Consider the following 26,015-nt stretch of genomic DNA (forward strand, 5'->3'; position numbering starts at 1 on the left):
TGTTTGGATGCTGCTAAGTACTCCTATCAAGCACTTTGGGGAGCTAGCACAGTCTGTTTTTAGCCTCTCTTTCCTGCTGATAAAAGTAAAAGAAAAAATCAACTGGGCTTAGTTTAGAAACATTACGTATACATAAAACAATATGCACCACATGATACTAGCTCTTGGATGAAACTCATTAACTTACTATTAGAAACTTAGTAAACTACTTCCTAGTTTTATTACAAAAAGCAAAAAAAAACAATGTTGTTTTAAAGGATAATTAGTTTTTTCATTAAAAAAAAGAAACCAGCTTGAGGAGTAAGGAACCCTTTTCTAAAAGAAACGCAGAATTAAATAGTGAAATCATTACTCTATGAAGTCTTGGTACTTGTATCACTCTTTAAATAGTGTATGAAGATCAGACCAAAAGGAGAAAGTGCTGGGTAGGGTTCAAAGAAGTGCCAGGCTGGTATTCATGATGTAGTAAATGTACTGCCTTTTGTCACTGACATAAAAAACGGCAGCCAGAGGGGTGAAAAACTAAAAAGGCCTAGAGTTGTCCGTATGCCCAGCCAGAGCAGCTCACCATCTATTTGGTTTGGATTCAGAACAACGGAAAACAATGCTTCCTCTGTTGTTATTATTTTTTTAAGTTGTATGTTACAGAAACACTTAAAAAATTTAAACATGTTAGAAATTAAGTGCTATAATAAAAATCTACAAACATATATATCATGTATTAATCTGCATCTTTTGTAAAATGCATGACTGTTATATTGCTTGGGAATTATGAATTAATAATTCAAAATGTATGGATGTCACTTACTGTTAAATAAAACTTTTGGAGATTATTCTCTTCTGTGTTGGTGTCAGTTGTAATTTTATTTTGAGAGAACAGTTTTTTTCCTGACACCATTTGTAGTTATCTTAAACACCTTCAATGTTAAAAACAAAGACTCTGGAATGAATGGTTCAAAACTTAAGTTCTCCTGTTTTTCACCTGTCCACCATCCTCATGGTTGGGGTGTAAGGACTGCGAGGGACTCTCTTTCCTTCTAAAGTCCCCTTGACAGTATGCTCTGCAGGGACTTGCTTCTTGACCATGTCCTGCATCCTGGTGAAGATGAGGTGCCGTAAGCTCGGGATCACAAGGTAATGAAGAGCCCATCTGGCACGTGGCTGAAGTGATACTCCAAGGCTTAGGTAGGATAGACAGTGAACTTGCTCTATAAAAGGTCACTAAGTGATGGGTTTCAGCTTTCAGAGCCTACTGAACTTGAAGTCTAGGAAAGGAAAGAGAGTAAGGAGAATGCCAGAGAGGCTCTATCTTCTGTTTGGAGGAAGAGGACGGAAGGGAAGTATTATCTACTCAAATTAGTATGAGTCATTGCTCTAGAATCTTCTAGTAATCTCATTAAAATGCAGATTCCCTGAGTCTATTACAGACGTTATAAACCAGAAACTCTTGGGATGGTGCCCTGGAATCTGTACTCTGTAGATTTACTCAGGTGATTCTCAAACAAACCAGAATTTAAGAATCACTAGTTTAGAGAAAACAAAACAAAACTTATGGACTGACTGGTGTTCTCCAAGTTCAGTGACTGAAGCTCAAACACTTCTTCCCTTCAGAAGTACCTAGGGATTAACTGCCAGACAAAACCATCTGCAGAGAAAAACTCTGAATACATTCCAAGCAGCATAAAAGGATTAAACCTTATAGTAAAGGCTAACTTTGAAAGTAAGAAAGCAAGGACAAGTAAGGTTTTTCTGCCCTGAGATTTATTTAACTGGGAACCTAGTCGTTCCTTTCACAACTACATATAAGCCAGCTTAACGTATAACTAACGGGAAAAGTGACAAGGAATGAATCCCACTCGTACCAAAGAATTTCCAAATGAGTGGCTGGTATCAGACCTTCCGTCATTTGACAGAGATCAGAGAAACAAAGCACAACAAAGGGAAGAAACAGAAAGAGAATGCTGAAAGTTTAGCACAAGTCCAACTGCCTTCCTTTAAGCAAATGAACTGCCAGTAAGTAGTTTGGGGAGTGTCAGGCTCCCTGACACTCATTCTCATTCACTGTATAATATGCATGGAATTCTCACTCATTGTATAACAAGCATTTGCTGAGTGCCTACTGCATTAGTCCCATCATGTGATTTAGTTTAAGAAGTCAAATAAGGAGTTTTTTGATATCAAGAAGCTAATATCCAGGATCCAGACATGCCTTAAGTCTGCCCAGGATTTCCCATCACATTCCATTTCTAAACTCATCTCCCATGTTTTGGTGTGAAAAAAAAAAAAGAAGAAGAAGAAGAAGAAGCAACTATCCAGTAGCTCTATACTCTATTTTGTTGACATGTTATGTGCAGTATGCTGTGGGAGCACAAAGGGTGGGGTCTTAAATTAGACCTGGGATGACAGAATGTTTCCTGCAATAAATGACACGAGCTGAGTATTGAAGACATGTGAAGGATGAACGCAGGCACTCACATCAGGAGGTTACTCAGAAGGGCGGCTGAGCTGAGGCGTAGCCCTGGAGATGAAGGTGGGGTATGAATGATATTCCAGAAGTAGAATATGCTGAACTTGGGGACTGACTGGATGTGGGGGGTTTTAGATTAGTGGCTTCAGTGACTGGGCTGGTAATGGACCCCTTACATTTATAGGTAATACAGGAGGAAAAACAAGTCTGGGTGGGATGAGGGAAAGAAAAAGTTGAACTTCAATCCGCTGAGTTTATTATAGGGATACAGCATGAAAGATATTGAGATGTTCATACGTTCAACAAATATTTATTAAATTCCTTCTGTGTGTCAGTCAGTGTCCATCAGGCAAGCTAATGGATCCAGCAGAATGTTCTGGACGAGCAATACAGGTGGAAGAATCTTCATCGTATAAATGGACGCTGAAGACATGGTTGAGGGTGTTAAGGGGAAGAGTGTAAGTGAGAAAAGAAGTCTGAGGACAACGCTGGGGAGCATCGCTATTTAAGAGTGAGGCTAAAGGAAGAGCCCAGGATGCAGACCGAGAAACAATGGCTTCACTCAAACTGAACCCAAATGAAGAGCTTGCTGAGTCACAGAAAACAAAGAAAACTTCTATAAAAGAAGCAGCCAATGTATATAAAGTACAGATGCCCCATTTATATTACTTAGCACCAGTCTGCCAATATGAGGTCAGTGATGAGAGCAGATTCAGTGAAGTAGGGGCGATGCAAGCCATGCTGAGGGGTCGACCAGCGTCGGAGGAGGAGAGCAAGGAAGGACGACTTATTCTGGCTCCTTGGCTGCATTTACGAGAAGAGTTGAGAAAGATTCATCATTTTTAAACACATACCCTGCCTCAGCCCTACCCTTCCACACGCCTGCATTTTCACCTTACATTCCTTCTCTCTTTTCTCTCACTTGACTTTTGCTCACCTGCAAGCACGAATGTTAGCTATTCGATGCCCTCCTGAGAGTAGGTTTGATAGAAGTGGAGAGAGAAAACACACAGTCCCTGGGCACCTAGGAAATGGAGATCCACAGTAACATCAATGGCTATAGTTCTGAGGGCCCTCGATCCGCCTGGTAATGAGCATTCACTTCACACACACTTTAAATTCTTAAAAACAAAAACAAAACACTTGCCAGGTAAGGATTACTGTGTCTCTTATACAGGGAAGGGAAAAGAGGATCAGGAGGTTTAAGTCAGCACCTTGGACCACACAGACAGTAAGTGACCAAATTGGGGCTGGAATCCCAGTCTGTCTTATTCCCGTATCCACTCTACTTTTAAAATATCACAGGAAAGAAGGAACAGTTAAACAACAGGGAGGTTAAGAGAGTTGAAAATCCATCTGATCTGATACCCCTGTTTGTGTTAGAGCTAGTGCAGAACTCTGAATAGCAACAGCAAAGGCAGTGGATAGGGGCTGATGGAACAGGCAGCTCACCTCCCAAATCCCAACTTTATATCACCTGGCCAAATAAGTCACACTTTTAGGGAAGTACATCAAATAGAATTTTAAAAGATGCCATTTTTGAAAGGTCAAGGAGTTGAATACTAGCCATTGGAAAAATACGTCAGTATTTAGAAACCTGAAGGACATGAGGCTTTTGCCGATGGTGATTGCTCTGTTCTCTCTTATTGAAAAGTCTGAGCATGGTCCCAGTGTCTGACTACATCCTCCTCTATTGCTATTAGACCTAAATCATAGGGACTATTTTTATCACAAAGACAGGACAGCTTCCCCAGAAGGCTCATGACATTTTCTGAGCTAAGAACTGGTTTACTCCCACATTATCTTTCAAGTTGTTTGCCCCAGTCTGCTGAAATAATAAGAGATGCTTGAGCCAGTTCTCATGAGGTTTCTTCTTGACGTGGGGAGAAGGAACAAGTGACACATTTTCATTACAAGGTCTGATCCAGACCCATCTGACTCTGATCTTTCTGGACCTGCAAAAGATCCATTTGTTAACTCAGATTTTCTCAGAAAGTCATGACAGGGAAGAAGTGACAATAATTTTGACATGAAAAAGATTTTACTGAGTGTTAGTTTTATTTCCTTTATGACCTACAACTCTACAGGTTGCAAAATACTTTATACTAGTTGGAACTACCGTGTTTTAGGGTCACTTGTTTGGTAATCGATAGCGTTACATAAAAAGAAGCTGAAAAAGAGAAAAAGTAAAATTAAGGAAATGGATACGTTTATTCTATTTAAATAAATGTCTTTGCTCTTTTGCATTGTTTCTGTTCCTTACATCCTCCCAGATATGCAACTAAGTGTTGGTAATTGCTGGAAATAGCCACGAATTTTACAGAATAATTGGCTGTATTTTAAGACATACATTTTAGTGTGTACTCTACATGGTGTAGCTATAAAGTATAAAATAGATTTTTGCATCTTGCTTTTGGAAATCATTCTCATTATTTTTTGTCACATGTGGTGTATATGTGTGAGTGTGGCAACATTTTATAGTTTGAAAGTTCTTCATAGTTTTTAGAAGTTACAAAATAACAGAATTAATTGCTTTGAATTTAGTCATTTTTGCACTGGGAAAATATTGACTTCTTTCCCAACACCTTTAATTTCTAATGGAGCTTGAAATTAATTTTGGATTTTAATTCTATTTTATTCTGGGTTTGTACATCAGGGCCATTAATAATGTCAGGGGAGTGCTGAGAGAACTGTTTCTGAGCCAGGAGCCCTCAGTGAGCTTTGCAGCATTTGGGTCTCTGTCTTGTACAGAGAGGAGGAAAGTCTGTGTGGGAATGGATATCGCATTAGGATTTTATGGAGTCAAAAAATATAGCCTGTAAAAAAGTCAGCCTCAGATCACCTGCTGAAGTTGCATCATCATGTGTATTATGTGTGCATATTTAATCAGATCCGAAATGGTCAGGCCAGCAAAGGACAGATTCCACTAACCAAAATGCCTGGAAAATGGGCCTTTCTGATTCATAAGGTAATAGTTTACTATTATATATGTATATGGTATATGCACACACATTTACACTAATATAAATATATCACAAACTACAAATTTTAAAATAATTTATATACAGTCTTTCTTTGAGGTTTCAAAATGTTTTTACATGATTTTATATAGTCTCTACTAAAGGGGGTGATTATAATGAATTGGCGCAGAGACTCCTTGGGACCTATGTGCTCATGCACAGCCACAGCGTACGAGCGCCCCCCCCCGCCCATTGCTCCCAGAGCTTTCCTAGTCGCCCCACAGTGGCTGCCCCCAGGCTGATGAATGTCAGTGGAGAGTAACGTCAGGAGCTGTGGGTGTGACTTCTCTAACCACACCTTCCAATGTAGAGCCAACTTTTCAGGATCATTTCTCAAAATAGTCTCTATGTTCTAGGTATTTTAAACGCCCTGAAAGTTGAAAAAGCTTTGCCAGAAGGAAGGCAGGCCAGCAAAATACAGATTTCACAAAATAGACAGAGAGGGTTTGAAATCTTGACTCTGCCATGTACTTTGAACCACAGTTATTCATCTGCAAAACGGAATAAGAATATCTTCCTTACGCGCAGTTTTGAAGATTACATGAAATAGTATATGTAAAGTCCAATACTTAACATCCTTCCCTCTCTCTTCCCATTAATTTTCTTTCAACCCACAGTACACGTTCAAAATTAAAAATTCAATCAACATATACGAACTACTAGGTTTCTCAAGAAGTATGGGAATAGTTGGCCTATGCCCACACAACTTACATTCTGGGGGAAAAGTTATAAACAAACATTTGGAAAAAATAATTAGTGTATAAATAGCAGAAAATCACATAGATAATAACTGCTATTGAAAAATAAGAAAAAAGGAGAAACCTCTTTTAGCTTGGGTGATCAGAGAAAATTTCACAAAATAGAGACTATGAACTGGATCCCACAGAGCAAAAATGTGGTGAAAGTGGGAAGAAGGACATTTTGGGATGGATTTGGGAGGAGAGCGTAAGCAAAAAAAAAGGAGACAGGAAAGCACGAGGGGATGTGTGGCACTACTTATGGGGATGGACATGAGCAAGCAGATTGTAGAGGGTTGAACGGTGTCCAGCAAAAACGCACGTCCACCAAGAAACTCGGAATGAGATTGTATTTGGAAAGAAGGTCTTTGTAGATGTAATTAGTTAAGATGAGTCATACTGGATTAGTATAGGCCCTAAATCCAATGACTGATGCCTTCATAAGAGAAAAGAGAGGGAGATTCAGACACACAGACACGGAGACACACAGGGAGGAAGGCCATGTGAAGACAGAGGTAGAGACTGGACTACAATAGCCAAGGAACGCCAACAATTGCTTGTCAACCACCAGAAGCCAGGAAGACGCAAGCCAGGATTCTTCCCTGGAGCCTTCAGAGGAGGCATGACCCTGCTGATACCTTGATTTCAGGCTTCCAGAACCGTGAGAGAATAAATACCTGTTGTTTTAAGCCGCCAAGTCTGTGGTCTTTTGTTAAGGCAGCCCTAGGACATTGCTACACATAACATCCCATCTCTTGGAGTCATTTATAAAGAGAAGGACAAAAAGTACCCCTCCTTCAACTTGCTTTCTGACACTTTTCTGATCATGGATAAAGTAGAGACTTTGTCTCATACATAGTTCACTGTAAGATTTCAGAGGGAGTCAGTTCTGTTGATAATGAAGCCCCCTTTACATGCAATTTTCTATAGAACATAATTTGGCATAAAGAAAATTTCATGGACCAGACACCAGGAACACTATGAAATGAAAAGAAAGTTAGTCTCTTACTGAGAAACAAAAAGTTTTTTATTGTAAGAAGCTGTGCCCCAAAGAGAGATCCTCCATTGAGTAGGCAAAGGGCTTGGTATGTTCAGAGCCTGATAAACATGTCTTCTTAGTCGTTCAAGGTATGCTATATGTGTGTGTGCACGTGTGTGTGTGTGTGCACATATAGACACAATCACAGTGCAGTTGCTCTTACATGTGTTTAATACTTACCAGGTGCTGAGCAATGAGTGTGTGGATGAAAATGACATGCTCAGTGCCCTGAGAAAGTCATAGTTGGTTGTGAGAGAGATTATTTCAATGTAAGGCAGTTACTGTTGACACAGATGGGGGCTGGTGTGAAGTATGCCTCAGTAAGTGTGCAGTACTTGATTTGATTTCTACTTGAGATCTATCTAGTATAAGAGCTGCCAATGTGTTTACCTCTTGTATTGTAGGTGATTTGTTAAAAACCTGACTGGTCTGTTTTTCCATTAATAGTTTTTTTTGTTTGTTTTTTTTTTTGCGGAATGCGGGCCTCTCCCTGTTGTGGCCTCTCCCATTGCAGAGCACAGGCTCCGGACGTGCAGGCTCAGCGGCCATGGCTCACGGGCCCAGCCGCTCCGCAGCATGTGGGATCTTCCCGGACTGGGGCACGAACCCGCGTCCCCTCCATCGGCAGGCGGACTCTCAACCACTGCGCCACCAGGAAAGCCCTTGACTTCACTTTAAAAATGCTTTTTGGCCCTAAGTATATATTTAAACCTAAGGCAGGAAGTAAACTTACTTTAAAAATAAATTCCTACTTCTAAACTGCATCTACATGATCTCTAGGGTTACCAGAAATGTGCACAAAGCCACCTCTCCATCCACAGATCGCAGTGTAGAAAGCAAGGGAGCTGGAAACTCTGCAATCAGCCTTGCAGCTCAAAGGCTGAAACACTCATCCTTCTCTCTCCATCCCCTCTAACAAGCCTCCCTCCACATTCCCTCCCCCAGCCACCCCTGCTTAAAGTCTTCCTTTTTTAGTTGACAGGTAGCAGGTAGCCACATTCTGGGGAAGAGATTTGGGATAAAATTCAGGAAATTAGGGTGGTTGCACACCTCTTGATAAGATGACTGTAGAAGGCAGCATGTCAGGACATGTACTTTATTTTTTAGGCATAATCTCTAATCTTAATATACTATGACATCGATAAATATTTCAAAGTATCTACTAAACTACCCCTTCTCAAACTTTGTATATTTATTCTTAATTTTTTAAGTCTATGGACAACAAGCTCATCTTCCCAACTATCAAAGTTCTGTTGGTTGCACTTACGAAAAGCAAAAAGTTCCTCAAGATTCAAGTATGATTCTTCACTGGGATCCTCACTGAAAAAGCACAATGGAGACACAATTTTCTTAAACTAACCAATAGAAAGACTGCTGGAATCTAAATGATCCCAGCATGAAAATTACGGTTTGTACCGATTAAATTTGGTTTTTTTTTGATTACCACATGTGAAATTGATGAGTCGAGTGTCAACGTGAACCCGTTCCCTGGCTAAGGAACCACATGTGGTAGAATTTAGGGCCTGATGTTCATTTATTTCATCTTAAGATAGGTGGTACATGAGAAGCATAGGGTGAGACAAGTAGGAAAAAGAAGTACCAATCTGAATGAAAACTGAACTAATTCAGAGCCCCTTAGAGTTTTTTATATAGTAAATAAATTACTTGGGTCTTAAAGAAATATGCTTTTATTATGTATAAGGTCTTTCAAAATCTAATCTATAGGTATAAGGGATAGGAGAAAATGTTGTCTATTAGTAAACTTTCTTCTGTGATGGCTAATAGCAATTCAAATGCTCCTCTACAAATCTGTCTTCCATATTATTTCTGCCCTATGAATCATTCTGTATCATTATTTTTATTTCTAAACTACATGTTAGCCCAAAAACCTAGTTCAGGCTATTGGAATAAGGCTGGGTGAAAATGACAACTTTCACTGGAGCTGTGGCAATGGCACTGAGGCAAAGCAAAAGTTGCAAGACAGGATTGATACCACATTTTATCTGGTGATGGTGGAAAGCATGTCCTAAGTGGTGGATTCAGCGTTGATGAGAAGAGGAGGATTTGTTCTGCAGTCACTGCACTTCTGTCACCCACCACTGATCCTGCTTCCTCTCCCGGTCCCCGTTTCACTTAGCACTCTTTGGACGACTGGCCTTGTGGCTCATCAGCTACATGGTCAGCTGAGAAGAGATTTTCTATTACAGTTCAGGCTTTCCCAGTAGGTGCCCTTATCACAGAGTAGCAGATGCTCTAACTGATAACTAGGAAGCAAGTGTTGCCACCTGGAGTTTCCTACCCGCCTTCCTCAAGGCATCTAAGGTAAGTACAACTCCAGTACTTCTCCCAGAGCTGCTATGTCATGAGAAGGCAGGACAGTCTCCATTACTGGTTATTTCTCTCCTGTGGAAGTTCAGGATACCTTCTTCTCTCTCACATGGCTTAAGTCAGCTTGATTTAAAGAATTATACAAAGGAAAAAATAGTCCTTTTGGACATGAATTAACCAAGCTTGTTCCATTCACCTTGCTCCAGGTACTGTAGGAACTTTCAGAAGAATCAACGTGGCCCAACAAAATTCAGGTTTTATTCATTCAGGAAGTCTATATCTATGTCACTGAAACCACGAGGGAGCCTTAATATGCCAGCATTTTCTGAGTTTCTGAGTACGAATATGCTTTTCATTGAATATTTAATGTTCTCTAAGTGGGGCAGACTCATCAACAGATGGCCATACGGTGGAAAACACACATAGTGTTTTCTAGATCTCTGAATTCCATTGCAGGAATATGTATGGAAGGAATTTCTCTTTCCACAGCCAAACCCTTAGAGGTGTTTCTTTTTTTTTTTTTGGTACGCGGGCCTCTCACTGCTGTGGCCTCTCCCGTTGCGGAGCACAGGCTCCGGACGCGCAGGCTCAGCGGCCATGGCTCACGGGCCCAGCCGCTCCGCGGCACGTGGGATTCTCCCTGACCAGGGCACGAACCCGCGTCCCCTGCATCGGCAGGTGGACCCCCAACCACTGAACCACCAGGGAAGCCCATAAAGGTGTTTCTTTATCCAGTCTAATTGGATGGCTTCACTTGCCCCTATCCAGCACAGAGAACGTTGATCACATGATTTGGCAAGCAAGACGTGTTTAATTGATGTCTCAACAGGCTTGGATAATGGAAAACAGTATTATTAGGACATTCTGATGTCTGCTCATAATAATGACAGCAATTTTGTAGGTGTCAACATGTCTGGCACTTAGTGCTGGCATCTGTGATGACAAGAAAGGTCTTTCGGGCTTCCCTGGTGGCGCAGTGGTTGAGAGTCCGCCTGCTGATGCAGGGGACGCGGGTTCGTGCCCTGGTCCGGGAAGATCCCACATGCCGCGGAGCGGCTGGGCCCGTGAGCCATAGCCGCTGAGCCTGCGCGTCCGGAGCCTGTGCTCCACAACGGGAGAGGCCACAGCAGTGAGAGGCCTGCGTACCCCACAAAAAAAAAAAAAAAAGAAAGGTCTTTCAAGAGTAGTGTTGGCATATTTTGCATACTGGAGCCACCATGGCAGCTCTGGGACAAACTCACCTGGTGAGACGAAGGAGCTACAAGCCATTAGATCTTTTCCTTGCTATACTTGAAAATAAGACCACAGTTCTTAAGGCAAATCCATATACATTTAGAGTATTTCACTTTTACCTGACTAAAAGATTTTCAAATAAAACATTTTACTAGAATTTGGAAGCAGTCAGATATGAGAACACCCAAAATGTCAACCAGCAAAATTTTCTTGGAAACTGCTGCACTTTCCATAGGAAACTTTTGCTTTTAACAGAATTAGCTGTTTACAACAAATATAACAGAAGAACATTATTTGCGTGGATGGACATTTTCACTCCAGATTCCAACAATCTGAACTATACTCTTCTCAACACTTTTGCCAGGAGGGAGTAGAAAGGAGGAAGAAAAGCAGAATGCAACAATAATAAGAAAAGAAATGGAGAGAGCTCTTTGTTCACCACCATTTTGTAAAGATAGAAACAGGAACCAATAATGCATTCTTCAGTTTTTCATCATGTGAGTGTTAAAAAAAAAAACCATGATTGGGACTGATATATATACACACTACTATGTACAAAATAGATAACTAATGAGAACCTACTGTGTAACACTGGGAACTCTACACAGTGCTCTGTAGTGACCTAAACGGGAAGGAAACCTAAAGAAGAGTGGATGTATGCATATGTATGACTGATTCACTTTGCTGTACAGCAAGAAGCTAACATAACACTGTAAAGCAACTATACTTCAATAAAAACTAATAATAAAAACATCAAGAGATTTATTATTGAGTAGTTTTTTCACAAACAGCTTGACAAACAAAGCCAGGTGTCTTGAAATTTAAGGAGTATAAATTTGACACGGCTGGGTCACAGCTGGAGGAGCTCCTGAAGGAAGAAAGCTTCTCATTCTTTAGATTTAGGTTAACAACCACAAAGTAACCTTAAAATTAGTTTTGTCTTCATCAGTTGTTGCCTAACATTATATTACATCCTACACAGTTGAGGCAAACTTCAGTAACGCAAAAACATTTCTGTCACTTTCAGTAAAAGAAACGTTGACTGTTGAAGTGACGCCACGTAACCCAATGGTTCTTCATAAATGTTCTCCAAACATTGTTCAGTAGTCTTATAAGTTCTCCTTAGTTCAGAGATCATTGTAAGCCAATAGTCTGTTAGGCAGACTTTAAAGTCATTTATGGATTGACTTGGCGAAGGGAAACTCAACTCTTTTCGTCCAAAGAATAAAAGTAAATGTGTTTCACGGTAAAAATGAGTGATGAAGAATCACGTCTGAAGCCATACTTCGGAAGCGACGTACCGAGAGGTCACTGTCCTCTGGCCACATCTCAACCCACCTACTGGACTCCACATCCTGCTGCTCCTTTGCTGGGAAGTCTCTTCAAAGTGTTACATTTGTAACTGTAGCTATCATCTCTGGAGAACCACCTGTGTCGATTATAACTGTGCTAGACACTTTACACATTATCTGTACCCTTCACAACAATACTGATAGGAGATACTATTATTCTCATTTTATTAATAATGAAACAGGGCAATGATATTCTGGTAAACCAGCTTTACAAAAAAAAAAGAAAAAAAGAGTTTGTAGAGTTTGTCAAGTTCCGTGGGGTAAGTTCTCCCACTGTACCTGGTTCAAGGGACCCAGCTCTAACAACCGGCTCACACAGCTCCTGAATACGTAACAATCCTGGCTGCGGCACACCATTCAAACAGGGTGGTGCTCATCTGGGAGATTCAGCAACTTCCCCAGATCCTATGACACGTAAAAATCTAAGTGAGTATTCCCCTTGAGGTCTGAGGACTCCAAAGCTGGGTCTCCTCACTAGCACGCTTCTCCACACTCCATGTTTATTTCTGCCTTGGACTCTGCCAGTCCCAATCTTTATTCCCCCCAAAACAAGGAATTTAGTCAGGGTTCAGCTCCTCCTTGAACCCTTCCTGACCATCTTGGTTGCATCGTTCTCTCTCTCCTATTACATATACATACTAGCCTTTACACCAGTTTGGTACATAAACATCTACTAATATATTAATGTTTCCTGAATATTTGTCCTGCTTCCTTTTCTACCTCATCTACGTCATAAGGAAATGGGCTCTTGTCTGTATTTCTGCATCCACATAGTGTGCTGCATACAAAATAGACATAATATTACTGAATGAACTGAAACTGTCTATGAGTTAGAGATACTCCTATACACCAAGCTTGTAAAGCGGAAGACTTGCAGTAGGAACACAGTGACTAATGTCAGTATGAAGCAAAAAAACAGTTTGATTTGGGAAATGTCAGATGGATCAAAGGAGAGGCACATAGTGCTTTTAACTTTAATTCTCCTTTCTTGTGTTCTGAGTGGATATAAACATCTCAGAAGTTTCCTTCCGTATCTTTCAATTAAACAGCCCTCCCTCCCTCAGACTTCTTCCCCCTAATGGAACTTGGCAAAGGTGCAGAGGTGGGTGTTTTCTATCCCTTTTTCTCCTCACTCTGAACCTTGGATGAGAGAGTCACAGGGGAGCTGAGTGAATAATGTCAACTCCTTAAGACCTGGCTCTGGCATTTTATCACCTCTGAGAAGTTCACAGGTTCACAGCTCCTCTGTTGGTAGAGCAGTCTGCTTTTCAATATGCATTTGCAGATCAACTTTTTGCAAAGGTTCTTTATTCAAAGAGAAAGATATAGTTTTGAAACTATTGAAAGAGTCTTTGTAAAACTGAAATTAAATCCTTTCTTTCTATGGTTAATCTTAGCCATCTTTCCAAAGCAAGGCATGAAAGAGGGGATTAATTTGAAATTTGGGGTGCCTTAGAAATGTAAAGGTGCTTGGGCTGTGTTTCTCCAAATGACCTGCACTATTTTATTAATTAATTAATTTATTTTTTCTGTGTTGGGTCTTCGTTGCTGTGTGAGGGCTTTCTCTAGTTGGTGGCAAGCGGGGGCCACTCTTCATCGCGGTACGTGGGCCTCTCACTATCGCGGCCTCTCTTGTTGCGGAGCACAGGCTCCAGATGCGCAGGCTCAGTAGTTGTGGCTCACGGGCCTAGTTGCTCCGCGGCATGTGGGATCTTCCCAGACCAGGGCTCGAACCCGTGTCCCCTGCATTAGCAGGCAGATTCTCAACCGCTGCGCCACCAGAGAAGCCCCCGACCTGCACTATTTCAATCCAATGTAATTTATTTGGTTGTAGCTGAAGGAGAGAATGGCCTCTAAATCCCCTTCCCACATTTCTACACAGATGACACTCCCCACTTCTCTCCACCTTACTTTATTTACAGAGGCCAGGTGAGAATGGAGCAAAGGAGATGCTTTTCCTAATAAGTGTGATTTCAGGAAGTGACAGCGCTTGTCATTTTTCCTCTTTCCCCAAATGCTCCAACTCTGGTAAGAAAGTGAGCTTCTCGGCTAGAGAATACACACAACCAAGCATGAGCTTGCTAATACTGTAATTGCACATATTCTACTGATAACTGCTTTCTCTACCCAGCACCATGCTGAAGCTGCAGCCTCCTCACCCTGATTTCTCTCTGCCAATCTGATCAGACAAAAAACAGAAATAAACAAGTAAATAATCTGATAATAACCTCTGAAAAGATGAAACGATTGCTTAAAACCATAAAGAATTTGTGATACAGCATTAAATAATTTCCCATATAATTACATTTATAAATATTTTGTAAACATGAAAATTACCAACCTAGACTGTAAAAGGTAAGCACATGGTACAATTTACCCTCAGCTCACAATCCCAATGAACCAGGGATATGAAAATGAATTAAGATTATAAGGACTTTTATTTTTAATGAAATTATGCACTTCTTTGGAGGAGGCTGTCCAACACTCTATTCTAGTATCCCTGCCTTGTTCCATTCTCGTCTCCACACTCCACACCTGTTCTATATGCAGGACAGGATCAGCTCTCAACATACTGATGAATGAATAAATGATGGTGGGAATCAGAACCTTGGTGTCCCACGGCACCATAGTCACTCTTTAATGACAAGGACACACTGAGCATATGAAGTAGTTCATGGTGTAGGAATAGAACGGGGGCTTGAGAGGGAGGTAAAATTGGAAGAATTTGGCAATTGTTCACCTGATAACAAAGAGGCACAGTCTGGCTACTTAATGCCATGTCTAGATTAGAAACAGCAGATTCACCCTGTTCATATAAATCAGCCTGGGTAGCCACTATATTTGCTAATACAGCCTTTTATCTTTTCAATGAGTATTGGCTAAAATATTTAGACACTCTCTGATCTTTTCTTTGAGAATCAACTGTATCAGTACTCGTATCCTTAAGCTACTTATAAGCAGACAAAAATCTGGCTGGCTGTTTTTTAAGACTTCGCAGTGCAATAAAAGTTACAACAAGATCTAGGATGCTTTCTATATTTACAAAGCACTTTAAGAGACAATATTTCATTGAATCTCCCAGAAGAAACTTAAGTTCAGAGAGGTTAAGTGATTGTCAAAGCACAAAGCCAGGGCAGCCCAGAGGGGGAAATAAAGGAGGTGAGGAGGAAGTGTATTAAACCCAGTGCTTCTCATTTAATTGCTGTTTAGTGACCTGTAACTAACAGTGTGTAATGGGAGAGCTGACCTCACCCTCCAGGGGTGTAGGTGGAATCCACACAAATGTGCTAAGAGGGCTGGAGGAATGGGAGAGGGTACAGCCCTACACTAGGCTCGCTCAGCTGATGACGCAAAAAGGCTGGCCAGATAGCCTGAGGGTTTCACAGTAGGTCATCTGATTTCAAACCCTGAGTTCTTTTCCCTTTCCACAGTTCTGCTGTAGTAAGAACACACACATGATATTACATGATAAATCAAAGGATTATGTTCATCTTATTCAAATTTCATACCAAGTTTAAACAGTTTTTTATCATTCACTAGATGGTCAGTATTTAAACACGTCTATATTTTTTTTATTTTTATTTTGTGTGTGTGTGTAAGTTCAAATCCTGTTAATATAACTTTTTTTAACATCTTTATTGGAGTATAATTGCTTTACAATGGTGTGTTAGTTTCTGCTTTATAACAAAGTGAATAAACTATACGTATACTTATAACAAAGTGAATCAGCTATACGTATACATACATCCCCATATCCTCTCCCTCTTATATTTATTTTAGAACAGCTCATACAATCAGCCAGCACAGGAGTTGACTGCACTATGTTATCTAAGATCTTTTGTTGCCGTTGCAACTTATTTTGCCACTATAACAATATAGTCTCACAAGTTACTTTAACGAATGGTGTCTTAACATGGCAATGTTTTCCTCGAAGATTATTTGAAATGTGTGGGTTTGTGTGCCCATATATTGAATCTGTCCATATAATTTCTTAAAACTCTACACCTCTTGTGATTGTTTGTGCTGTCATGTCTATCACTGCGCCCTCTGCTTTGAATTAATGCATCTTTTATCCTCTACCCTCCTTTTTCTGTTTTCTTTTTCTCCCTTTGGCTTTACTCTCTCTTCTTAGCTTTACAACCTTCATAAATCTGGATAAAGGACATTGATTTTTAAAAAGCCCTTGATGCTTCTTAGGTTATCTGTCATTTATTCACTCTTAGATTCAGTGCATATTCACTGAGCACATATTATATGCTGGGTGGGCTCTGGGAATAAAATGGTGGACAGAACCTGGCACTATCTCCTCTCAGATATTATAGTCCAGTGGAAAAGACAGATATTATTAAAGAATCACAAATGATAAATGCAAAATCACAGCCATCACCAAGGCTAAGAGGAAGATATATGTCTTGAAATAAGAGGATTTGACCTAATTACGGGTTCATGGAAAGCTTCCCTAAGGTGGTGACTACTGAGCTGAGATCTGAAGGATGACTAGGAACATACCAAGCACAGCAGAGAGGATGTGCAAAAGTCCTGTGGTCGTGGCAGTGGGAGGGGAGAGTGAACAGTTCGAGGGTACCACGCAAGTATGGAAAACTGAAAGGAGGCCAGTGGGACTAGAGGGGAGACAGAGAGGAAGAGTATGGCTGAAAACCAGGTTAAAGACACAGCCATACCAAGTAGGACCTTGTAAGCCAATTGAACTTACAGCTGAAGGATGGATTCCAATTCCATAAGGCCATGATTCCACCCAATGCCTGCCCCTTTTGTTTTTGTTTTTTTGGTAGCAATGGTCAAATTCCAAGTCGTCTTCATTGGTGTCTAAGTTTGTGGTGGTTCCAAATGGATGCGGGGGACCATATTTCCTTGTGCCAATAAATCTATGTTTTTATGCCCTAGGTTAGTGTGACTTTCAGCAGGTAGGAATAATTTCTTTTTAAAAAATTATGCTTTGAATTAAGTTACTTATGGGTATAATGGATTATAAATAACATGGTGTGAGCTACTGAAATCCAGTTCACTTTTCATGTGTGCAGTAATAAGGTGCAGTATAATTTATGGTTTACAAATTTATAGACCTAGAGTCATAGCTCCAGACTACAGAATGTAGAATAGTTTCCTTTTAAATTTCAATTTTTCTTCTAAAACTGGCTGGTGAAAACTTTACTTTTGCATTTCTGTGGCAATATCAATCCCTGTTTCTTCTTAGTATTTCAGAATTCAGAAATCACATAATTTTAAAATTGGAAGAGATCTTCATAGGTCATCTAACTTACCTCCTCCTACTTCCTCTGGAAACAGTCATGTCTGTATATCTGGGCAAGGTGAAAGTCCCTCCTTTAATAAAAAGATATCTGGAAAACTATTTTCTCTCCGAATGAAGGTCTGTCATCTAGTAATTCTTATAGAGTTCCACCCCAAAACATTGCTTATATTTGTCAAATATCCTCTGGTACTTGTGAAAATAGTGAAAGGGTTCATATTATTGAGGATACCCTGGGGATTTTTAGGGCAGTTCCATATAGGGGACTAATAGTATATGTAAGAATGACTGAGGTCAGACAGACCCCAGCAGCATGAGAAAAAATATCTGCTAAGCCCTGGGATAAGGGATAGGTTTTTGAATTAATTTATGTAAACCAGAGCCATAATTATGAAGTGTAAAGAACACACGTGAAAAAAAATGAGATGATAATTAGATCCTAAAAAGCATCTGAGGTATTGGAATGTGAGCTTGGAGATCTACTGAAAAGGGTCTATCTATCACCACTAAGAGAAAAATACTATAGCTATAAACATGAAGTTTTGCTCAAAATAAAGAAAAGTTCTTACACTTTGGGGAGAATGAAGTAGGGATAGGTCAACGTAACAAAGCAAATAAACTATTTAACATGATCATTCCACCCTCTGTGTCTCTGTGTCATGATTTTATGTTTTGATATGCTAATAGTCAGTTCTTAGAAACTGATTGAGAATGGAATACCTGCATAAGGAAATTTTAAAGGTATGCAACTCCAAGAATGTAAGGTATTTGCATTTTTTCACAAACTAGCCTCCTTAGTTTTTGAACACGAAAAACTGTCTCTCCCTTTCCTGCAATCTGTGGCTTTTCTTGTAGGATTTCCTCACCCAAAGGATGACACCCTGTCTCCTCATGGGAGTGGTTTGTAAATGACAATCCCCTGAGCCCTGTAGAGAATTCACTTGAAAATTAATTCCTCCATGTACAAGCAACAAATAAACAGACAGATAGGTCTAGGACATACCCAGATCGCTTGTAATGTTCTTCAATTCTTCTGGAAAAACAAAACCCTATGGAAACCAGTCATTCACTGCAAGCTCAAATCTGCCATGGAAACGATAGCAAACAATAAATGGCAGCATGAAATTAAGTGACAAATTGTGTGATATGGACAACTATTTGTATAGAAATTCAGAGCAAAGGGATGATTGTTCTGAATGGGATGAAGTGGCAATAATTTACTGAGTACTAACATATGCTAAAGCCCTTCTGAGTGTTCTCCACAAATCATCTCATTTAATTTCACAATGGCTTTATGAGGTGGTGCTGTTATTAATCTCATTTCACAAAGGAGAAAAATGAAGCTCAAACGGTTTTAGTGCCCACAATTACAAGTAAGTCGATCCAAGTTCAAACTCAGGCAGTGTGACCTGTCAAAGAAGGGCTTCGAGCCTCCATCTTGGACTACAACCCAGCCTGGACAATCACGCAAGGAATAGCTTTCGCATCCCGGCCAAGCCTGGGCCAGGGAAGAAAATGTGTTAAACAGCTAGCAGCCTAATTGTAATGTTTGAAGCTCTCTTAAATATTTAGTTTTACTAAACTTCAGACTTTAGTTAGCTGTTCTTTACCTTTTTAAACTAGTACTATTTTAAAATTACCATAGTTCCTTTACAAAAGGGACACTTGGTCTTTCACTGAAAATAATGAGGTAAAAATTTAATAATGCTAACAAAGGTCAAAACCACAGAACACAGAATAAGCAACTGGAAGTCTCAGCTCCTCGGATTTCAGAACTGTAAGAGAGCTCAGGAGGCATTTAGTCGGCAGAGGAACTAAGGAAGTCCAGAGAAGAGAATGACTTCCTGCAAAGGCACCCAGCATGGTGACCTCACAGGCAGCATCAGAAGCCCATGCAGTCACTGACTACGTAAAGATGCCAAATTGTTCATTCTGTATCAAACTGAATAGCATATATTATATAATTTTCACAGTATTATGTGCTGGGCCAGACCCTCCCAATTTTTAACTAATTCATGGGAGTAACTAAGAGATATATCAAGTCTTTTAGCTTATTTGGAAGCATGTGCCTTCTACAACCCACAAGATATATCTTTCACAACAACATTGTGTCCAATCAATCCTTTCTTGAACTCTGCACTATGGTCTTCTAACCTCTGTTTATGCACACACATGATTTTCAACATTTTGGCCTTATTTGGGGAAGACAATGAGCGATCAGGCTTTCATTGTTAAAATGAATGATTCTATATTCATACACACAAAAATTAAATGAAGGAAGAGTAGAATAAGCAGCAGGGAAGAGATAATTTCCCTCTTTTACATTTATAACTTCCCACAAGAGCCAAATCTAACCACACTTAGGACATTTCTAATACTTGGAGTTGTTAACGCTTTAAAAAAAAACCAAACACTCAACTATTCAACTACTGGCATATATTTTAAATTGTTTTTAATTTAATATGTTTAAATGTCTTTTTTCTTTGCTGTGTATTCAATGAAAGAAGCAATTATTAAAAAAATTATTTGCTTTTACATTAAATATAAAAATGGTCGCTGAGATAGGAAACACTTGTAACCACCACCAATTTCTTGTTCTTTCCTTTAGTTAGAATTTCCATTCTCAGAAACAAGATTGTGATAGTTAAAGGTGGTATTTATAACATATTATATAAATTCTACTGGTGGAGTGAAGGCACTTTGTTTCATCTAAGTTACTTAGTTCAAGCATTATGTATCATACAATGAATGTCATATGATGAAAGTTAATATTTTGATGTGATTGGAAGGGTACAATTTTAGTCATAACTCCTTAATTCTAATTAATTTCAATATCAATCACTTTGGTTCTTTATTCATTAAAATATTTTTTTACATATCTATATATAAATACTGTAGAGATGAATCTACTAAGTGTCTGTTTTAACTCTTTTATATCACCCTATTAATGTTAATTTTTCTAGTTCTTTTTGTCTCTTGGTGTTTTAAAATATCCTCCTAAACAAATTAATAAGTGCAATAAAATAAATTACAAATTTTTTTTCTTAGTTGAGGTCTTCCAATATATGCTGAACTCAATGTATTATTGTACATTACTACAAATAATGATATGAAAAGTCTCAGAGAACGGTATTACATTTTTACTGTCCCCAGAACTCTAATAATATTTTGCTTGTTATTATTTTCTAAAAGTGAAATGAAGAGAAAGCACTCTGTATACTTAGAGGATTTAGATACTCGATTTTCATAGAAGACTGAATCTCTTTCCTCCTTCCTTCTTACACACACACACACACACACACACACACACACACACACACACACACACACACATTCATGCTACATAACAGATGACCTTCTTCTTTCAACTATATATTTTATGGCAAATCTGTCTTCAAAAGTGCTATGCGTTATCGGAAAATTAACATTACAATTATAAAGTTAATATTCATTTTTAATAATCTTTGAATTATAAAAGTATAATTTTTATTTAACTTTTCAGGGAAAAGCTATTATGTAAAACAAGGCTCATCTGTGTTCTAAAAAACATTTTTGCATGCTACTTTTTATTTTTTAATATTTAAAAAAAACTGCCTTCTTGCATTTTTATTTTACATATACAACTTCAATGGACTTTCTTACATTTTCCACCTCATTTTTCTGATCTAAATAATGTGGCCAAATAGTTCTAAAAGAGCACTGAGACAACTATCATCCACAAACTAAATGTTCAAATTACACTCTGTCTGCCTCTCTGATGAACTGATAAATGAGTATCCAGTCAGAGACATCATACTAACACAATTTTCCAAACAACCTATCCAGACAGATGTGGCTTAGACACATAAAGGCACATCCAAGAGCAGCATTCCAATCTCAACTACATGTTTATGGAGCTTCGGAAACGTTGGTCCTTCTTTTTGAGTCATTAGGCTTGAGAGAATATATTTTGACAACTAAAATACTATTCTAGAAAAGCAACAGTGAAATCTGGGTTCTTCAGAATCAAGTGATTTACTATGTGGATTATTCAGGTTGCTAAGCTTTAAAGCATAGCTGAAGACCTAGGATTCTCATGCAATTACAAGTTTAAAGTGAGATAAATTGGCACTCACAGTTGTGGCAGGTGGCCCCACTGTATCCCGTCTCATCACAAGTGCATATGAAGCTGTCCCACGTTTGCGAGCACTTCCCACCATGCTCACAGTGATTGGGCACACATCTGTCAGAGAAAGAGACAAACAGAAATAAACCAACAAACAAATGAGATTTATGAGTGGCTAAATTCCAAGCTGTCTGGGCAATGTATCATTCCAATGCCAGGTTGCCTTACCAAGGCAATTAATCCTTGTTAGTTTAAACAGATTAATATGATTCATGATGGAAGGTGCCAAGTGCACAAAAGATGATGTATCACAGGCTTGGTGTTTCCCATTTTTGAGTAAACAGTAGAAATTAACAAACAGTTGAGAGATTCATTTGCACATCACAGATTCATTTTATTTTCCTTTTGCAAAAAAAACAAAGACACTAGCTAAATTTCCTCCTGGTGAGAGACAGAACATTAGCCATCTTGTTTCCTGTACTATCCTTTATCAAGGCCAATAGTACCAAGTCAGAAAGGGGTTAAGGCTGAGTTGTTTTTTTTTTATATAGCAATATGAGTTTCTGAAATAATGCCACAGCAATGAGAATATACTAGCCTCATAAGAAAAGATTTCTAAGTCTTCCTTACCCCTCCTCCCATGCCCCGCCGGCTAATGAAAGCCACCTTTATAAGGAGGCAGCAAGTATAATATGGGGGAAAAATGCAGGTTTTGTGTTCAAATCTTTGTCTTTTTATTTACTTAATAGCCAGTTATGATGATGTAATTTAACCTTTCTGATCCTCAATTTTCTCATTTTGTAAAATGGAGTAATTATACCTATCTGATAAGTATTGGGTTGGCCAAAAAGTTCATGTTTTTTCCTTAACATCTTATGGAAATGAACTTTCTGGACAACGCAACAGTTTTGAGATTAGGAGGTAATGTTCATAAAGCAGATAATTAATAGGCAAGAAATAGAGGGCCAATAAACAGGAGCTATGGATATCTGAACCACTGCTTGCAGGGCACTGTTTTATAGTCTGCCTGTATCCTAGCAATAGTGAAGCTGGAATTTGTTCTGGAAAACTCCTGTTTCAACAGCACAAATTATTTTCTTCTTATGTATTAGCATTCACAAAATATTTCTAGCTTTGAATAGGAAACTCTCTAAAGTAGAAAAGTCCACCCAGATTAAAAAGGCAGAACCCATAATAGAGGGTCACAGGTTGCCTGATGGAGAGCCACACTTTGAACACCAATAATCGTAAAGCCCTGGTAGCGTCTTGCTGCAAAACAGAATAGGACTGGCCTCAGAGATAATATTCTCCATCCCCTGTTCCTGACTTACCATCAGCCATGCCTAAAACTACCATAGCAGGGCACAGACCAGTTTGGCATGGAACTCTGTTTCTTATATAGGGATGCTGTTCCTCTACAACTCTTTGCAAACCTCTAGTCATGCAACAAACAATTACTGAGCACTGTGGGAAACAGAAGATGAACAAGAGTCTATTCACTGCCTTTCAAGAGCTTAAGCCTAGGAGGACAGGATTTTAAGAGAAGAAAATGAGAGGAAGAACATTATAAGGGGGGAAAATACAACATAAGAGAGCATGATACTGGATTTTCAGGAGGTGGGATGGAAAATTCACTCTACATTTAATAGGCAGTTCTATTCCATATGAATTTGGACTTGGTGTTATCCAGGCTACAAAAATGTTTCTTCTCCAAAGACTCTATAACCTACGTGGAGGTGAGGGTGGGGGATAAGATTCATGCGAGATACAATACTAGGCAGAATCTGATCTGTCATCAGAGTGATATGAAACGTACAGAAATGTGGAGACCAGAGTAGTTATGGGTAGACTGTAAACAAAGGGCTTAATCAAGCTAAGAGCATTTCGCTTGGGCCTTAAAAAGAGAAGTTCCATTTTTATAATTAAAATATTGAAAACTGTTCCCAGCAGAGCAAGCAAGAAAGCAAGAAGGAAGAGTTAGAACCACGGTCAGTGGGTGGGTAGCCCAGGGTTGTTCAGGTCTATTGCCAGAGCCATTTCCCTCTACAGGTACCCAGGCATAGGCCTTATCAGAAGGCATTTATATCCAAGAGTCCTGATTCTCCAGACCATGTGGGGAAGCAATGATACAGACACTCCAAAATTACATAAAGCTAAAAAACATCTTTGATACTTAATTTGGGATTTCAGTACTTGTATGCCTTTGTGTGGTATATTTACCTTCTAAGTTGTTGTGGGTTAACAGTAACTCAGTCTAATAGTGAAAGTAATTTACATCAGCTCATTATATCAATTAATTCAGGGGAAGTAGTACAGAGTCTCGAGGGGAAACCAGGGTGGAATCTAAATGTGCTCTAAATAATGCACAAATGAGAAAATCCATGTCAAAATGATCAAAAATACTGGTGTGTACTTACACACACATAAGCGTTTAACAGTCAAGTGAGGTTAACTGAACATTTATAAAATTCAGTATTATTTCTTTAAAAGTGATCTTTTATTTAAATAAAATGTTAAATATTTTATTTTAAATGTTTGTTTCTTAATATTTATCTTTTTAAACTGACATTATCCCTATGTTGATTACTGGCATTTTAATTCCTAATGGTGAGAAATGTTTTATTTCTAAATCAAATTGATTCAAATATAATTTCAAACCATAATATTTTATCACTATATTAAAAAAAATGTTAGAACCAGTTACCAAGCAAAATAAAACCTGAATTAACCTAGCTTTCCCCTTCCTAATTATTTCTTTCTTCTCTTGTACTCCTATGGAACCATTTGTATTTGTCCAATATACCATCATCACATTGTTCAGTAATTATTTGTTTGAGCATCTGTCTCTTCTAAACTGAGACTCCACAGTGAGGGATTCTGATCTTTTGATTCTTAGCCCACTCAGCAAATGCCTATTGACAGACTGAAGGAATGGATGAACACAACACTAGAAAGTTACACCAAGGAACTGAAGTAATTTCAGAGAAAATATTTTTTACTGTGAGAAATATAGATTATTTCTATGTACGATTTTAGTCTTAAATCCAGACTCTTGCTCTAGTGAACTAATTATTTTAGTAGGTCACAGGAAATGTATAATTTGTTTCATACCATGTGCTAGCTTGAAAGTTTGATCCACATCAAAAAATTAATCAAAATGACTTTGCTGCCACGACTTGAGAACTACTTGACCAGGATCAGGAACATACAGGGGAGAAGTTGGCAGGTGTCAATTTGTTGTGATCAAAGGGCTCCGGAAGAAGTGATGCATTCAATTAACTCTGTTCGGAGGTAGCCCTGTTATTAGAGACACTTTCAGCTGGAATCATGCTTTCCGTTGTGGCAATGCTTTCCAAAATGCTTTAGAACCGAAAAGCTGTATTTGGAAATTCAAATATATAACAATTACTTAATATAAAATCTGTATGAACAGAGTGGCTGTTTGGATGGATGCAACAACTCTATCCAGGGTTATGGATGACAGGTGCAGTTTTATTTTACCCAGATATCTCTTTTATCTCTATACTTGATTTTAATTGCAAAGCATTGAGAAAATTGGTATTCACAATTATAAGAAACTGAGAATTGTACCACATTTGTTTGTAGCAGCACACTTTTTAGGCTATGGATACTAATTACTTAAACGGGGATAGTGGAAGAAATTTTATTTCAAATCTAAAAAATGTTAATCTGACAGCATAACTGACTGCACTGGTAGTCTTCGAAGCACTTTGAAGGTGCTGTATTTCCTTTTCTCTACAGTATTTAAAAATTAAAATAGTTGTATTTATTTTTTTATTTTTTTGAAGTATAGTTGATTTACAAGGTTGTGTTAATTTCTGCTGTACAGCAATGTGATTCAGTTATACATATACTATACATACATTTTTACATTCTTTTTCTTTATGGTTTATCACAGGATATTGAATATAGTTCCTTGTGGTATACAGTAGGACCTTGTTGTTTATCCATTCTATATATAATAGTTTGCGTCTGCTAACCCCAAACTCCCAATCCATCCCTCCCCTACCTTGCCTCCCCCTTGGCAACCACAAGTCTGTTCTCTATGTCTGTGAGTCTGTTTTTGTTTCTTAGACATGTTGATTTGTGTCGTATTTTAGATTCCACATGTAAGTGATATCATACGGCATTTGTCTTTCTCTTAGTATGATAATCTCTAGGTCTATCCATGTTGCTGCAAATGGCATTATTTCACTCTTTTTTATGACTGAGTAGTATTCCATTGTGTATGTATATATGTGTATATATGCATGTATGTGTGTGTGTGTGTGTATATATATATATATATATATATACCCACATACATGCATATATATATATATATACCACATTTTCTTATCCAGTCATCTGTCAGTGGACACTTAGGTTGCTCCCATGTCTTGGCTATTGTAAATAGTGCTGCTATGAGCATAAGGGTGCATGAATCTTTTTGAATTATAGTTTT

The 26,015-nt window shown here is 38.7% G+C and overlaps 1 protein-coding gene across 2 annotated transcripts in view; it reads right to left on the reverse strand.

Annotated features, from left to right (window-relative positions):
• Positions 1–26,015, reverse strand: part of CNTNAP2 (contactin associated protein 2) — a 2,044,831-nt gene that overhangs the window by 765,292 nt on the left and 1,253,524 nt on the right. For both annotated transcript variants that reach the window (XM_027101624.1, XM_027101625.1), the window contains one exon: positions 21,561–21,667. In XM_027101624.1, coding sequence (XP_026957425.1) covers positions 21,561–21,667 — 107 coding nt within the window. The remainder of the gene's footprint in view (positions 1–21,560; positions 21,668–26,015) is intronic.

The sequence above is a fragment of the Aethalodelphis obliquidens genome, unplaced genomic scaffold, assembly GCF_003676395.1.
Source record: "Aethalodelphis obliquidens isolate GAN/ISIS:26980383/991018 unplaced genomic scaffold, ASM367639v1 scaffold5, whole genome shotgun sequence".
Lineage (NCBI taxonomy): Eukaryota > Metazoa > Chordata > Mammalia > Artiodactyla > Delphinidae > Aethalodelphis > Aethalodelphis obliquidens.